Source organism: Eschrichtius robustus, chromosome 11 (assembly GCF_028021215.1).
Source record: "Eschrichtius robustus isolate mEscRob2 chromosome 11, mEscRob2.pri, whole genome shotgun sequence".
Lineage (NCBI taxonomy): Eukaryota > Metazoa > Chordata > Mammalia > Artiodactyla > Eschrichtiidae > Eschrichtius > Eschrichtius robustus.
In genome coordinates, this window is record NC_090834.1 from 23,095,972 (window position 1) to 23,111,828 (window position 15,857).

Consider the following 15,857-nt stretch of genomic DNA (forward strand, 5'->3'; position numbering starts at 1 on the left):
ACTGCAGTTCAGGGCCTGGACAATAGCACAAGGTTCGCATGGCCCCCGTTCACAGAAAATGAAGGAAAAGCCATAAAGATTTATAAGACAAACTTTTTGATGTTAGAAGCTTCACCAAGCAAACCCACTGGCGTGGGTCCGAAAATACCAGCATCTTCCAAATAAACTAAGTGCAGCCTGACATCAGCACACGGCAGCCAGACCCTCCGTGCTGCGCTTCTGAACGTATCTGTAGGTCATAAATCACCCTCCTAACAAACAGCCCCAGGGCAGTGGCCCGCACCAACTTTGCTGAACTTGAACTTTGGCATACCTCCTCCAGAGGGGTGTCAAGTGGGGCTTGTAAAACATTCGGACTCTTACCCAGTAAAATTGACAGAAGTGGTTTTTTCCTTGAATGGAAGTGACCACCTGAGAGGAATTGTAGCAAATGAGAACTGTCTACTCTGTGAGGTGAGTGGGACTAGCAACTCTTCAGCAAACCTCCTCTGTCCTCTGCATGGGGGCAGAGCCACATGAGTGACAGAGCGCTGGCAAGCCCACCCCACCCCTCAGAAAGCACTCCCAGAAGGACGGACAAGAAACAGGGCAACAGGCTTTACAAATACACTCCCGTGGCCCTAAAAACGTGACCGTCCCCTCAGGGAGCGAGGTAAAGATCCGGCTGCCCTGCCTCGCTGGCTGCCCTCCGCCCACACCTCAGCCCAAAAAACCAAGGAAGGACTCAGGCCAGGAGTGTCTGCAGCACTTACCTTCCCAGTGTCCTCTCCAGGCCCTCTGGGTCTCAGGAAGTGGTTCTTGTCAGCCCCAGGGGCGCTGGGCTCTTCACTGTCCTTCACAGGAAAATCTAGCTTCCTCAGCCTTTGGGCCACCACTAGACATACAGACAGCAGACTGTCACTGTCCCAACCAGGCCACGTCCCCCTAAGCCCACCTGCAATGCCTCAGGGGTTCCAGCCCTGCAATGGGGAAGCACATGGGTCTCTGTGCAGAGAGAGCTGGTTCACCCCCGGATCTGACTGAAGGTGCCTTTTCCTCGAGAGCCATGCAAAGTGCTACCCCACAGGGCCGCTGGTACCGGCTGGGTGCTCCCCCAGGTCTGGGTCACTGACAGCCTACAGAGCCCCAGCCAGACAGAAAAGACCTGACTCCTTTCAGAACTGACGACATCAGTTTAAGACAACAACTCTGAATAAAGAAATGACTTGGCTTCTCTACCCAATGAGTAATTAAACTCTCTTCATCCTCCAGATTTCCATCTCAACTGAACATTATATAATTTCCTGGAAACAGCAGGCTCGTGGAGGCAAACGGGGAATAGTGAGACTATTCTAGGTACAAAAAAAAAAGACTGGAGACATGTGAGTGAACAGGAAAGAGGAGCAAGGAACTGGATGGGAACAGGAATATGAGAGAATCAGAGAGAAACAATTACATAACATCAGACCACAATCGCTTCATTGTTAAACCGAGGAGAACAAGGTGACAGCTCCTTCTCCCTCCACAGTTTATATCCAGGCAGTGCAGAAAGGAGGCTTTAAGACAAGAATGCCAGGAGGAAAAAAAAAAAAGTGTCAGAGGAATTTAAGTGAAAGGCAAGAAACAAGCACCCAACTTGTTTGGCCACCCTGCCTTGCCATCCCCGGGGGGTTGGGACCAATGTGATGTCTACAGGAAAGATTTTAAACTCCATAACAACACAGCGATTAATAAAATTGCAACAAGCCAGCATTACCACAGCCTAACCATTGGGTCAGGAATGACACATCTGATTCCCCCTGGAGGTCCATGCAAGTATCTTGGATACTTGGATAAGACAGCTCAAAGGTCAGGCTGCTGTCTCTGTTGAGGCAAGACAAGCTGTCCAGCAAAGACCCCCAGGGCCTAGGATCACAGTGGCCAAGCTGTGATATTTCTGTGAGCTGAGGGCTATTATTTCAACAAAGTCTCGTTAGAAACCATACATTAACCTGTTTCTTCTTATGAAACAGAATGCACTTCGGGTTCCTATCTTCATGGCAGCACAGACAGACAAAAAAGATCTGGTCTCTTAAGCCTGTGAGGGCTAAACCCCATAAATATTGTAGAAAGAAACACTAAGGTGAATTCCACTACTGATGAGACTTTCATTGACATATGTTGTATATATGTCTCTGCTTCACTTTCCTAGTGAATCAGACAACTGCTGTAAACTGCCTAGGATGGATAAGTATGGCAGTGCTTTGTCCAGGCATTGTACAATCCAAGTGGAACGGGGACTGGAGAAGGGCCACAGAAAGCTTGTTTCTTAAAAGCAGTGAAATTCCTTCATTGTGTCAACAGGGTAATGAGAAGCAGTCTGGTACCTTGCATGACTTGTTCCACACACAAAACACACCAGAGCACAGGTTTTAGAAATTAACTGAACATATTTTTATTGAGCACCTACTATGTACACCAGACACTGACCTAGGTGCTGGTGCTACAGATACAACAGAGGACAAAACAGACAAAAATCCCAGCCCTTACAGAGCTCCTGGAGCTTACATTCCAGTGAAATCAAGACAAGAAAACTAATCCATGGAGAAAATGACAAAGTTATGAGCCAAAGAACAATTCTTCTGAGGAGTAACAAAAGGGATTCCCTATTGTTTAAGTCAGAAAGAAACAATGAAGTCCCTTTGGGGTCACCCAAAAAGACAGGGTCCTGCTGAGCTCCCTGACCCAGCCTGAGAAAGCAAGGGCTTGCTGTCTACCCTTTACCACAGTTTTAGGGTAGAGGTCAATGCACAGAGCTCCCCAGGGGGTCCACTAGGCCATTTAAAAGTCTATCCCAAAACCAACGGCATTTCCAACCAGAGGAAAGCAATGGTTGTGCAAATTTGTTTCAATCAAGACAACAGTCTCTCAAATATGAAATTCACTGAAGACAAACAAAACCTGCAGATAATAAAAAACCAAAAAGAACCATGAAACTAAAATTGTTTACAGCATAGTAGTTTAAGATATTAAAATGAGAATGTAGAAAAGATTATTGCCTAGCAAAGTATTTAACCCTTAGCCCAAAAGTAATAAAATAGAAACATACTATAAACTAGCTTGGCAGTTTTAAATGCAGGCAGGTAATTCTGATTTTAAATGTTCTGTTTTTCTAAGGTAAGACAAACTTGCAAGTATCTGGTCAAACTTGGTTTTATGAAATGGTTTAACGTACAAAGTTTTCTAGGAGTCTTTGGACCTTCACAAAACAGAACAGGGCTCGCTGGGTTTAAGAGACTGTGAATGAAAGAAACAGTCTGAAAACCAAAATGGAAACAAGCAAACTACATAGTGAGATGCACTGAGAGAAAAATAAGCTACAATAAAACCTCATTAATTAAAAATGCATTAGGGACACATTGAGTTTGACTAGGTGAAAAATGTTCATAAATTTTAAAGAAAAAATATTTAAATTATCCATTAAATACGTATGTATATATATCAGAGATAAAGAGTAAATTGCATGCATCTAAATAAAGGTGTGGCCTCATAAAGATCCTCACGGAAGGTATTTTAATATAATTGAAAAGAGTAATTAGTAACTAGCATATCAAGTGGTAAAAGGGTGCTTTTTAAGGAGCGTTAAAATTGTTTAAGTAGTTCAGACCCAACAGGCTTCCTCACGTACTATTAATTTGCTTCAGCAAACCCTTCAGCTTAACTCATTATCTTCAATTCCAGGAGAAACTAATGAGGTTTTACTGTAAAAGTAGAAAAACAAACATTTCAAATGATAAGATTCCAGCGTCACCTACACCAAAAAATTAGTAATGAAACTTCAGTTTGGAAAGCTACTACTGTACAATGTAGCAAGGACCGAATGCTCACACAGCCGGAAGGAGAACCAGGTAAAGAGCAGGAAATCCTCACAGTGGATTACACCAGTGGTTCCTTTACTCATTAGAAATACAACTGCAATCTTACAGTCAAACCGTAGAACCACTGCTTATTAGGAGGCACTAAATTTTAAGTTTCTCAGCGGGGAGAAAGAAGAGTATTTTTGAATGCAGTCACAGTGGGGAGCTGTGGAAAATGAGTTCGGTTTCAACATGACACATTAGCAGCAAGATGCATCTGCACTTCAGGTTTCTGAATGACATGATTACAGTCAAAATCGAGCAAAGAAAAACCAAAACAACCAATACATGAACCCTGAGCTTCCACATTCCCCTTTCAGGAGAGACACTGAGGCAGACCATCATTATCCAGGAAAATATGGCTCTCACTACAGTTAAATCTCAATGTGTCTCCCAAGTGGAGTGCTTATCAAATAAGTTATTCTAAACCATGTATATTTAACTTTGGAATGATGGAGACACACAGATACATATAAACATCAAAAGAATCACTCTGTTCCACATCTGGGTCCAAACCTGTCCCGGCTTGGTGGAATATTAAGTGGCCGGGGCCTGATTAAACAATGAGGATGCAGGAGATCAGATGGTGCTAAATAAATCAATAGGAGACAGCCAAGAAATGACTGTGCAGGTGTCAGGAATTGGTCACAAACAATAAGAAAAGTTAAAATATAATTATCCCAACAAGGAAGACAAGTAAAAAACAATCTTTAGAAAGAATCGAGTCACTGAAATTTGATTTCTTGTTAGTTGTTGTCATTTGCTCAGATGAGGTCTTGAAGGTTTTCCACTTTTTCTCTCCACCCAGTTCAAGAACACATGGACCAGAAATCTGTGATAAGAATTTAGTAAAGTCTTTCCCCTCCTGTTCCTCGTTATGCCAATGCAAGCACTAGAAAATTCCAAACAAAATCAAGTTAGTGGTACAGAAAGTTCATGAACTATCTATGCGAACATTAAGCACAACAAAAATGATCCAAAAGCATAAGACTATGTGTGAGCTTCTCACTGTGGTCAGTTTCTTTACTCTGTCAGGCTAATCAAAAGTTAAACTTTAAAAACTAATTAAAATCCAAACAAAAAACTGTTCTTACCAGTAAGAAGCATATCCCTACCCAGCCCTAGACATGGAATTGGGAAAATGGCCAGCTCAGTGGTGGGCCAAGAAGGTTCTACCCAAAGAGAAGACGCGCATTCCAGGAGCTTACCACCTCCCAGGTCCAGATGCTCATCGCCTGGCCCACTTAACACCACTCATATCCCGTTAGCCGAAGCAAAAGCTGGAAGGCAGAAAACAGACATACCACTTATAGCTTCCTGCGCAAAGTACTTGACGTCCACGTCTTCATCTTGGCCTAGCTTCTGTAGCACCGGCTTAACTTCCTCCTGCAAAGCACTAAAATGCAACGGTATCATCTGTGAGAGGCAGTCTTCTGAGCCAGAGAAATGCTTTATGGTGTGTGTGTGTATATATATGTTTGCTCTATGGTAATTTTTAAAGTTTAAAATAAAAAAAAAATCTTAAAACACCTATAATATAAACTTGACAAGTATTAAGTAATTTCTCAGGTTCTCTGCAGAATTAGCTTCGAACAATGATCTACATATGTACACAGCTTAAATATTAAAGTCAGAGTAGACACACTCAAAACTGGTTGTTAAATTACTTTCTTATTTTCTTCAACCAATCCCACATCCTAGGTGAAGTGAAAATCACCGAATTTAATTTTAGCTATTTCTGCCTATATGGGGTGAAATTTTAAAAGTATTTAAAAAAAGAATAATACTAAAATCTTACTCAGTATCTAGAATTGGTCCAATTTTCTGTAGCGATTTGGCCACATTGAATCGGACGTTTGCTACTTGGTCTCTTGCCATTTTCAATACAACAGGCAGCATCTGCTTAGTGGTTATTTCCTGACCACAGGCTTCAGACAGTGCCTAGAAAAAGAAATAAGACAGCACATTAAAAACACTTTTATTTTTCTAAATATCCCCAAATCTAAAGAGACAATATTTAATACGAAAGTAACTGGCCAACAGGAAAATGTTTCTAGTGTGAGTGTGTGAATGAAGGATACAAGGTAGCAAAGAATCCCAGAATTAGACCAGAATTCACAACTGACTTGACTACAGATTTTAACACAAATTGAAAAGTTGACATTTTTCTCTCATCTCCTAACTGTCCAAATTAATCAGTATAAGAAATATAGTCCAAATAGAAGGCAACATATTCAGAATTCATAATACGGTACTGAACAACTGGTTTAACATCTGAGCTTAGCAATTACAGCTATGTAATACTTACATTAATGCAGAATAGAGTGGTCATTCTGTGCAGGTAATTAGGATCATTTGCCATTACTAACACTTTGGGAACGATGGTATTTTGGGCCCACTCTTTACCAAACTTCTGAACTAGTTTCATGAGGTTGTTGGTGGCAGCTTCACGGATGGCATACACTGCAGAAGACGTGAAGAACACACTGTCGTGCTGCTCACATCATGAGCATAATCTAGTTTACTTCTACTTACATCATCATCAAAGGTGGACCAAAAATAAAACTCTGTAAACACTCCAATTTAGTCAGACTGCAATGGCAAGCATGCTCAGCCATGACTCCTAGTGTGCTGATTTGGTCTTATTACAGTTTCAAAATGTATAGAATGTCCAAGGAAAAGGGAGGTAAGGAGCTCATTATACACATCATTAATTAATTAGCAAATATGAGTGCCAACTATGTGCTATGTGTTACAGAAAGAATGCATAAGATACTGCCCTCAAAGATCACACACTTTAGCAGAAAAATGAAAGCTAATGCATTCCAAGAAGTCATGTGATCTAAGACTGATTATAATGAAGCATGAAATTGTACACTAAAGACCCTGAGGGCTGTAGGAGTTGAGAGGACAGAGAACAGGGAGATCTGGGAAGGCTTCGGGAAAGAGAGGCCTTGCACTGGGCCTTAAAGATTAGGGAGGATTTGTGTAAATGGAGAGAAGAGCGGAGGAATTCCTGGAAAGGCCAAAAAAATTTACCCAGGGCACAAAGGAAAGAACTGGAATCTGGAGACTGTAAGGTTGAACAGTTAGGGTGGAGCCAGAACACAGAGCATCATGAAAGCTAAATTTAGACTTTGTAAGAAAACCAATGATGGGTTTTTAAAGCAAAGTTGTGACCTTATGACCAATGTGGTATTTTAGCAAGATTATTCCAGCAGCAGCAAGAACAGCTGAGAGAATGACAGAGAGGAGGTTATTTAGAGGCCTCTGTTGTCATCTGTACAACAGCAAATAAACACTGAAGACTGACTTGCCTCTTTTTCCCTTAAAAATGTTCGTTGAGACAACATGTCAAATGTCTTCTATGAATATATGTGCCTGCTTTAACCTCATAATTCCCTACGAGGTCATTTAGCAAAGACGTCATAAATCTAGATAATAAAGGCCTGAGCTACGATCTTCTCAACAACTAGTTGCTACACACAGCACTCAACAAAGACCGGTGTGGCAATGCTTCATTTTACGTGTCCGATACGACTCAAAATTTGGGCTTGGATAACAAATCTAGAGTGGTGGGTACTGACTCCTTATTCTACTTCTCTCTCCAGATGGGCCCAACCCTCCTGGGTGATTGACCGCTGTGGCTTGATAGCTATCCAAGCCACAGCTCTGATCCTGGACAATTTCTACAAGGCTTTCGGACAGGAAATACCCAGCTCTTCCCAGTCCATAGATCCTTTTAGGCAATGCCACTGATGAGAACAGGCAAGACAGCTTAGCCAAGGAATTATATAATTTATTACCAACATGCAACCTGACCAAAGCCTGTGGGAGCAGCAACCTGCCAGGAATATATAGAAGCACTCGCTAAGGAGCAGCTCAAGTGAACTGTTCTGCCCCTAACACAAATTCCCTCCCTTCACACTCACACTCTTTGTCTTGGGCACACCATCCCCCCGCCACCAACCTCTTCCCATCTGTGTCTTCTCCTCTCATTGTTTTTTTTATTTGCTTGAGATTTTTCTCATCCTAATGCCATTACCACAGGGAAGGGATCTCACTGCCAGAGTAACCAGAGACAGAGCGCTCGGCCTTGACCCAGACCTTAACTGCACTCAACTCTACTTGGCCAGAGGCCTACTATGCTCTTGGCTTCTCTCAATTTTGCTGTGAAAAGAATGCAAACCATTCCACGGTTCTGCCTCTCCTCTCTGCTTGTTTTGTCTCTCTCCCTCCCTCTTCTTCCCTCTCCCCTCAAGGTCTGGCTGACTTGCAACGTTCCTCTGAATTTCTAACACACTCTATATGCTCACTAACTTTGGTACTTTTCCCTTCCTCCTATAAAAAATAAATTCCTCTTCTAAATTCCTCCCTCTCGTCAATACTATCCACTCAACCGTGGGAAGAGAAGTGATGCTTTCTTCCTTATAGTTCTCTGGATCTTTCACAATATCCTTTTAGTAGTTTAATAAGCAGAAAAAAGTTTCCAAAAATTTAATTGATCATTGATCACTACATGGCAGTTATCTAAAATGTGAAAACAAAACCCCATGTGATTAAGTATAGAACAGTTTCAGAGCTGACATTTCATTGGTTCAAAGAATTTCATTGGTTCAAAGTTGCAACGCCCACTTAAGTATGCTGCTGCAGAAAAAGATACAAGGGTCTCTGTTGCTCCCAAATTGGAAAACAAAAATCAGAGAAAAGAGGAAGTATTAATTAACCTGCATTGACAGAACAATCCTACATGGAAAAGGAAAAGGTGTCAGGAATTCAATTCTTCGCGGAACAGGAGGATTTTAAAAGTTCCTCAAAATAAATCTAGAATACTAACTTTCAAAGAAAGTATGGACTGATCTTCTGGGACTCACTAACATTAAATATTTATCAGAAATAATATAAACATTTTATTTCTAAAAAGAGAAGACTGCCTTTCCTATGATTTGCAAAACCTCAGTTTCATTTAAGAAGAAAAAGAATTAAGTCATAAAAAGGCAACTTTAGACGACAAGAAAAATAGAAATAAAATCTTCACGATCTAGTTTGAAAACAATGAAATTATCTACATATATACGCCTTTATGAGATTTGCACATTTTTTTCACACCCCTCCTCTTCACTTCCTTAACCATATGATCTCCCATATGATCCAACTATGCCCTCAGCAAAACCACCTACATGTACAAGCAGACACAACATCCCCACTCCTCCCGAAGAGTCACCCATAAGCACCCACAGAGGTACGTTCAGCACATAAAGTATATATAAGAAGCTGTGGAACTGAAGCAGGATACCCATCTTATCCACCAAAATATGGAACCAAAGCTCACAGGACATTGTAAGTCCTCAGGGCCCTCATCTGAACAGATCTCAGACCACACTGAAGCTGCCAGGTCTAGACATGGGGCTGGCACTGGACCTCACTGGTACAGAGGGAACCCCTCCTACCCATTGCTGCCCAGCAGACAAGAGGAGATACCCAGACCTGAGACCTGGTCAAAAAGTCAACCGCTAACAAGTTAACGTGAAGTGGCTTTATATAAAACATGAATTGCCTTGTATATTTTGATAAGCAGCAGTTCCAGCTTTTATTTGTAACACAGTATGTGGCACTAGAGGAAAAAGATTCTGTGACTGTTGAAATGAATTATGCTATAAATGCAAAGAAAAGATAAAATAGTAAAAAAATCTATTTTCTAAATGCTGTCCTATCTGACCCTGCCCTGAGTTCTCAGCTCTCCCTCTCTTAGTATCATGGCAGCAGCAGCACCCAGGGTACAGGAAGTAAGCATGCCTTTCACGCAAACAGAAATCTGGGACCTCTCTATCCTAGGCCACAGCTGACATCTTCCACTCCTAGACACCTTTATTGCACCACTGTATGCCTCCTTCTCTATGTCACCTCAAAGAAGACAAGTAGCCATTTCTCCCCCCAGGCCTTTCTTCTGATTCCAATCCCTGTCCGACCCAGTCTACAGTGGCTGAAGACACGAAGATGGCATGGCCGAGTAGAAGACCTTGAGATAAGAAAGGAATGAATATACGTATAAAAGAGACAGTCTGAAAATAATGTAATAGAATGAGTGAGAAATAGGGCAAAGAGATTTTTCAATGAAGAAAATAAAATTTAAGATAGAAAAAAACTGGTAGAAAATAGAAATGTCAAACTTGTGCTCAGAAAAAGCTAACTGGATTTTAATGAAAGCCTGTCTTCATCCCCATACTGGTAAAACAAAATATGGTCAGATTAGGATTCCTTTCTAGAAAGGAAATATATGAACAAAATGGGATATATGCAAAAACATGGGCCTTCCATTAACTTATTTACTTACCATGGTCCACAAGCCAGGCCATACATAAAGAATTCAGCTTCTCATCAAAGAATTCCACACCCTATGGATACAGAAGATTCCATTAATAAACGTCTCCAGAGTTTAGAAATCAAGATGTACTATTTATATTACACCAATGTGACCTGAAAGCTAAAAAAAACCGACTTATTTCCAAATAAGCTGAATTCATGGACCAGCCAGAAAAAGAATACCATGAGATTTGATTTACAAACCGTAAACCTATTTTTATTGGCTAGAAGTCATAAAGAAGAGCAGAAGTGAGATGGCCCAGGCACTGCTGAGTGGGAGAGAATAGAGTGGCCTGGAGCCAGATACAACACTGCAGACGAGTAGGAAGAGTGCAGCATGCACAGTCTGCCAAACAATCTCTAGAATATTTGTAAAAACGAATTATCAGGAAAATACCAGTCAGTAATATTAATAATTCTCAAATTTTCCCCCTTTTGGTTAATATCATAATAAATCCTTAAGGATAAAGAACCTGACATCAAGAGACAGACTCATCTCCAGCTAAAGAGAGTACTCTGGGATCCATGGGAGAAAGCAGAGAGAGGATAAAGCAGGCACAAGAGTACAGTGAAGTGGTCCCAGCACAGTCACAGTGGAACCATCCTACTTCTCTCCACCACTGCTCTCCCCCTCAACGGTGGCCACACCAGCACAGGCTGCAGACAAGCTCCTCGAGCTGATTTACACAGACCCAGCACCGTGGGACTTCACATCATGTGGGCGATCGCTGTGAACTATGCTTTCCCAGCACCTTCCTCTTGAGGTCTACGCGTTCACAGTCTTTAGCTTCTTTGGATCCTAAGAAGTTTCTGACCAGTGATTATGTATTTTCAATAAAGAAATGTAATAAAAGTGCTTTGAATGTATGATAAAATGGCTTCATAATAATAGATTATGAACAGGCTTTATTTTAGCACACCCTTAGATTATTACCATGTCCGCTCTCAAAGACTTATTTTTCGTTTCAGATCATGGATTTTTCTTGAGCCTTAATTAACGTTTATTTCCTGATTATTGTGGTTTAGCCTTACATTCACTCCCCATGGTCCATAAGCCAGGCCATACATAAAGTCCTGAAAGAATTTTATAAATTGACTACCTGAAATAAAAGTCTTTATGGATTTTTTTTAAAGGATAAAATATATAATAATAACAAGAAGTTGAAGTTGTATAACAAAATGTTTCTGACTGATGCATGTCACCTCTGCTAGACAAGCATGAGGCAGCCAAAGTCACCAGGTGCCTGTTTCCGTACTCCTCCGGAGAGCTACCAACCTTTGCAGGCTTCCCAGGTCTGGGAGGGACAGAGGTTAAAGAAATGGTACTAAAATTCACCCTCCCTTCTGGACAGTTATTTCAACCTTTAGCAAACCAGTTAAGCACTGCTGCTTTCGACTCTGGAGAGGTGATTCATGACAGTCACCAGTGAAGAAGAGAAGATGACTCTCAGTACTTGGGAATGGCCGAGGGAAAAAAACTGACAGGATGACTCTGCCTGACCCCATCAGCTATATAGGTATCCTCCACTTTTCGAAAGTTCACTTTATATCACTTCACTTTTACAAAAGAGCTGTAAAACAATACGTGTCTTCACTAACCAAAAGAAATCTGAAGGGGATTTTTTTAACAAAACAAGGTGAAAACAGCGTTCAGCATTTGTTTTGCAGCGAGTCAACGAGCCCTTCAACAGGAGCGTGCACCACAGCAGCAAGAGCAGCCCCGCCCAGCTCCTCCCCCTAGAACTGCACCCAGCTTCTCAGCCTCAGGCCGCCATTGCTTTGAACTGTGCCTGTGAGCATCTGCGCTTCATCTTGACTTGCTTCCTGTATCTGCTAGCAAGATGTGTCCTAAGGTAACTGCTTCTTCGCTTTACGCCATTTCAGCTTACAAAAGCTTTCTTAGGAATGCTCCACTTTCAAACAGTGGGGGAAACCTGTATATGATAATCTTTGGCATCCATCATGAAGAATGGGACACTTCACATTTTATAAAACACATGACGTCACACACATGCACAAGACACAAGACACATGACACATTTCATAAACTAAGTATACCAAAATAACAATACAAATTCAGTGACCCAAGAAAAGAAAAAATAAATCCCATATGCTATGATATGAAAGGAACAGAAGTGGGGTTGAAAGAGGGGAAACAAACTGTAGTAATGTTGGCTATAAAGTGACATATTACGAGCTTTCTCAAAAAATTTTCAGGTATTCATTTTCTCAACAATCAACAAATGTTAAGTGCCTGATTAATGCCAGGCACTATGGTAAGCACTGGAAATGAAACACTGAACACAGTCCCTGCCCTAAAAGAAGGCTGTCTATCTCCTCAACTAGATTTTAACAGACAGTTATAATATACTATAGTAAGTGGAACCAACATGGTGAGGGCACATCAAATTTAGAACTGACGAGGCTATCTACTAAAAAAGAAAGGAAAGGATGTGGCTATAAAACCCAGCACTGACATTTTAATTACTTTGAGATCAGTACAACTATCCATGAATCTCAAACAGTAATGTGACAATGTGGACTTTGGCCAAAATACTAGCATTACAAACTTCAACACCCCTGTTGTATATGGAGAGTCCGCAACTCCCTTTAACCAGAATGTAGGAAAAGTGGTAACCAGAGACATTTTGCTCAGAATATAGGCAAACAGGGAAGCTTTCCTGAGCAAAAGTCAAAACTGATTTATCTCAAAACCATACTTCCCTTTCTTCTGAGGTAAATATTCCTTAAATCACAGAGACATTTAGTAGCACAAAATCCATGTGACATATACCAAGAAATTAATTCTCTTCTTCTATGGCTTTGCTTTCAGATAGTGGGGAGGTGAAATGTGTTTCTATGATACCTTTTTATTAAAAGTTAATGCAGGGCTTCCCTGGTGGCGCAGTGGTTGGGAATCCACCTGCCAATGCAGGGGACACGGGTTCCAGCCCTGGTCGGGGAAGATCCCACATGCCACAGAGCAGCTAAGCTCGTGCACCACAACTACTGAGCCTGCACTCTAGAGTCTGCGAGCCACAACTACTGAGCCCACATGCCACAACTACTGAAGCCCACGCGCCTAGAGCCTGTGTTCCACAACAAGAGAAGCCACTGCCATGAGAAGCCCGCACACCGCAACGAAGAGTAGCCCCCGCTCGCCGCAACTAGAGAAAGCCCGCACGCAGCAACAAAGACCCAATGCAGCCAAAAATAATAAATAAATAAAATTAAATTAAAAAAAAAGAAAGGATACATAAAGTTAAAAAAAAAAAAAAAGAAGTTAATGCACTGATGAAAATGCAAACCACTCTACAGGCAACTAAGAGAGACCATACGTTCATGCGTCTAAATGAACATAACCATAGGAGCTATTTGGGCCTCCTACTTGCCATGGTAAATCTGCTCCACTATCTGATGCTATCCTTCAGTTCACAGAGCACCCATACTCACCAGCTGGCCTGCCAGCAGTGGCATATACTCAATGATGGCCAGCCGGACCCTCCATTTGGCATCTTCAGCCAGCTCCACTATGGCAGGAAGGAGTGATTGAGAGAGCTGCCGGATTCCAATCACTTCATTTACACAGTCCAAATTGGAGATGATGTTCAAACGCACTTCAGGACACTGCAAGTACACAAGCCCCAAAAGACCACATGTAAAGATCAAGTTCTCTGCCCAACATTCTCCTACCACCACAATGAGTAAATAAATTTTAAAATAAGAAAGTATGACTCGGGTGAAAAAAGTATTGTCTTGGAAGAAATACTTAATACTGAGTACACAAATAATTCAAAGCACATAATTTAACTGATCTTAACCAGAACTTTCAATGAAAAATCTATAGAAAGGTAAAGGGCATAGGCTACGAAATCAAATTACATGCATTCAAATCCCAGATCTACCACTGCTGAGACCCTGGGTAAGTTATTTTACCTCTGTGCTTCACCTTCTTCATCTGTAAAATGGGAATAATAATAAGACCCACCCTCATAAGACTGTTGTGAGAATTACATGTAATAATAATACATGCAAAACATTTATGATCATGCCTGGCACATGGTGTTAATAAATATTAGCTAACGTTATAATTTTGATATTATTATATCTAGATTTAAATGAAAGAAACTTATCAAAGATCCATTAAGTTTAAAGAGAAAAAAAAAAGCAGCGAATATAAGCAGGAATTAGGCAGAGAAGATGGAAAGACATTTTTAAGTCTGTATCAAATGGCCCATTTTCTGGGGAGCTTATAACCCCATGCCCAAACATTGTCAATGGTTTAGAATAAGTTACTTTTTTGGGTTCTATCTCAGTGAGACCCCAAACAAAAACCAAACCAAATCACTGACTATCAAAGGACAACAAAATTTATAGCCAGACTTACCTCATCCTTTAACTGAGCTAAAAAAAGAGGTAGAAGATGTTCAATGGTATTCCCTTTGCCCAAAATTGTAGACAATCCCATAATTACAGAAGCTAGAGCCGACTTGACATGTTGATTTGTATCAGATACTAATTCCTAAAACAAAATCAAAATTAAAAGGCTTTCTTTTTTTTGCAAGACAACAGAAACTTCCATACCATTTCACAAGGAATTTTAAAAGACAGCACTATTTCAGTATTGATTAGTTGATAAAGTTTCCTAGACCATCTGTCAAATAATATAAACCTATGCACCAAAGAGCACTTTATACTTATAAAGCACTAATAAGTAATAAATAACAATGTCACATGTTAACATATCTGTCCCATTCATCCCTGGTCCACGTTTAAACTCAAAGAACTTTAAGGTAATATTGATACAAACAAAAACTGAGGTAAGGTTTACCTTCATATAGGGCAAAGTGAAACAAAAAATAAACTAAAGTTAGGTTTACCTTTATATAGGGCAGAATTTGATTCATAATTATGGTCTCTCTACCTTCCATGGGCAAGTTCTCACAAAGTTCTAAAAGAGGTAAATAGAAAAAAAAAAAAAAATGCTTACATAGAGCCATTACTAGGAGCCAAATGAAGAAATTTAACCGGTTTTATCAACAGTTTCAAGTTAAATCAAATCATATGTTTAAGCAAGTAAGCTCCAAGGAGGAAAACTGGCTTATTTTAAATGCACTTTTTGGTCAATCTATATGCCACTGTGTACCACACCAATCCAACCTGGAAATGTCTTTTTTTTTTTTTCCTAAAAACAGAAACAGGGTAACACAGCTGTTTGGTTTTAAATATAAAGGGAGTAGCTTTATGTGACAATGTAACATTTCAACACATTAAAATTTATTTGAAAACATAATCTAGAACAAAAAAAATACAAAATTCACTGACATAAAAAATGCACCAAAGTGAATGACATAAACTACAACATAAACTGATGCCTTAACCTTTTACTTTGTGGGCAGCAGCTGCTCGGACTTCAGCTTCACAGTCTTTGAGTAGGTTCTGAAAGGCGGGGATGAGGTCATTTAGGGTGATTTTGGGACCCACAGCTTTCTGGAGCTATGAAAGAATTTGTACAGGTTTTAATGTATTCTAAACAAAATAAATAACATGAACACACAAAACAGCGCAATCTTCAAGTACAGACAGTCCCCAACTTATGATCGTTTGACTTAAGATTTT

The 15,857-nt window shown here is 40.5% G+C and overlaps 1 protein-coding gene across 6 annotated transcripts in view; it reads right to left on the reverse strand.

Annotated features, from left to right (window-relative positions):
• PPP2R1B (protein phosphatase 2 scaffold subunit Abeta) overlaps nt 1-15,857 on the reverse strand; it is a 35,726-nt gene that overhangs the window by 9,319 nt on the left and 10,550 nt on the right. For 5 of the 6 annotated variants that reach the window (XM_068556589.1, XM_068556587.1, XM_068556588.1 and 2 more), the window contains 9 exons: nt 15,620-15,734; nt 15,119-15,189; nt 14,626-14,760; nt 13,692-13,865; nt 10,210-10,270; nt 6,184-6,338; nt 5,674-5,816; nt 5,180-5,271; nt 2,389-4,767 (listed from right to left, as the gene is read on the reverse strand). In XM_068556589.1, the coding sequence (XP_068412690.1) occupies nt 4,751-4,767; nt 5,180-5,271; nt 5,674-5,816; nt 6,184-6,338; nt 10,210-10,270; nt 13,692-13,865; nt 14,626-14,760; nt 15,119-15,189; nt 15,620-15,734 (963 nt within the window). In that variant the 3' untranslated portion in view covers nt 2,389-4,750. Of the gene's footprint in view, nt 1-752; nt 875-2,388; nt 4,768-5,179; nt 5,272-5,673; nt 5,817-6,183; nt 6,339-10,209; nt 10,271-13,691; nt 13,866-14,625; nt 14,761-15,118; nt 15,190-15,619; nt 15,735-15,857 lie in introns of those variants that run through there. The other variant, XM_068556591.1, reaches the window with a different exon arrangement.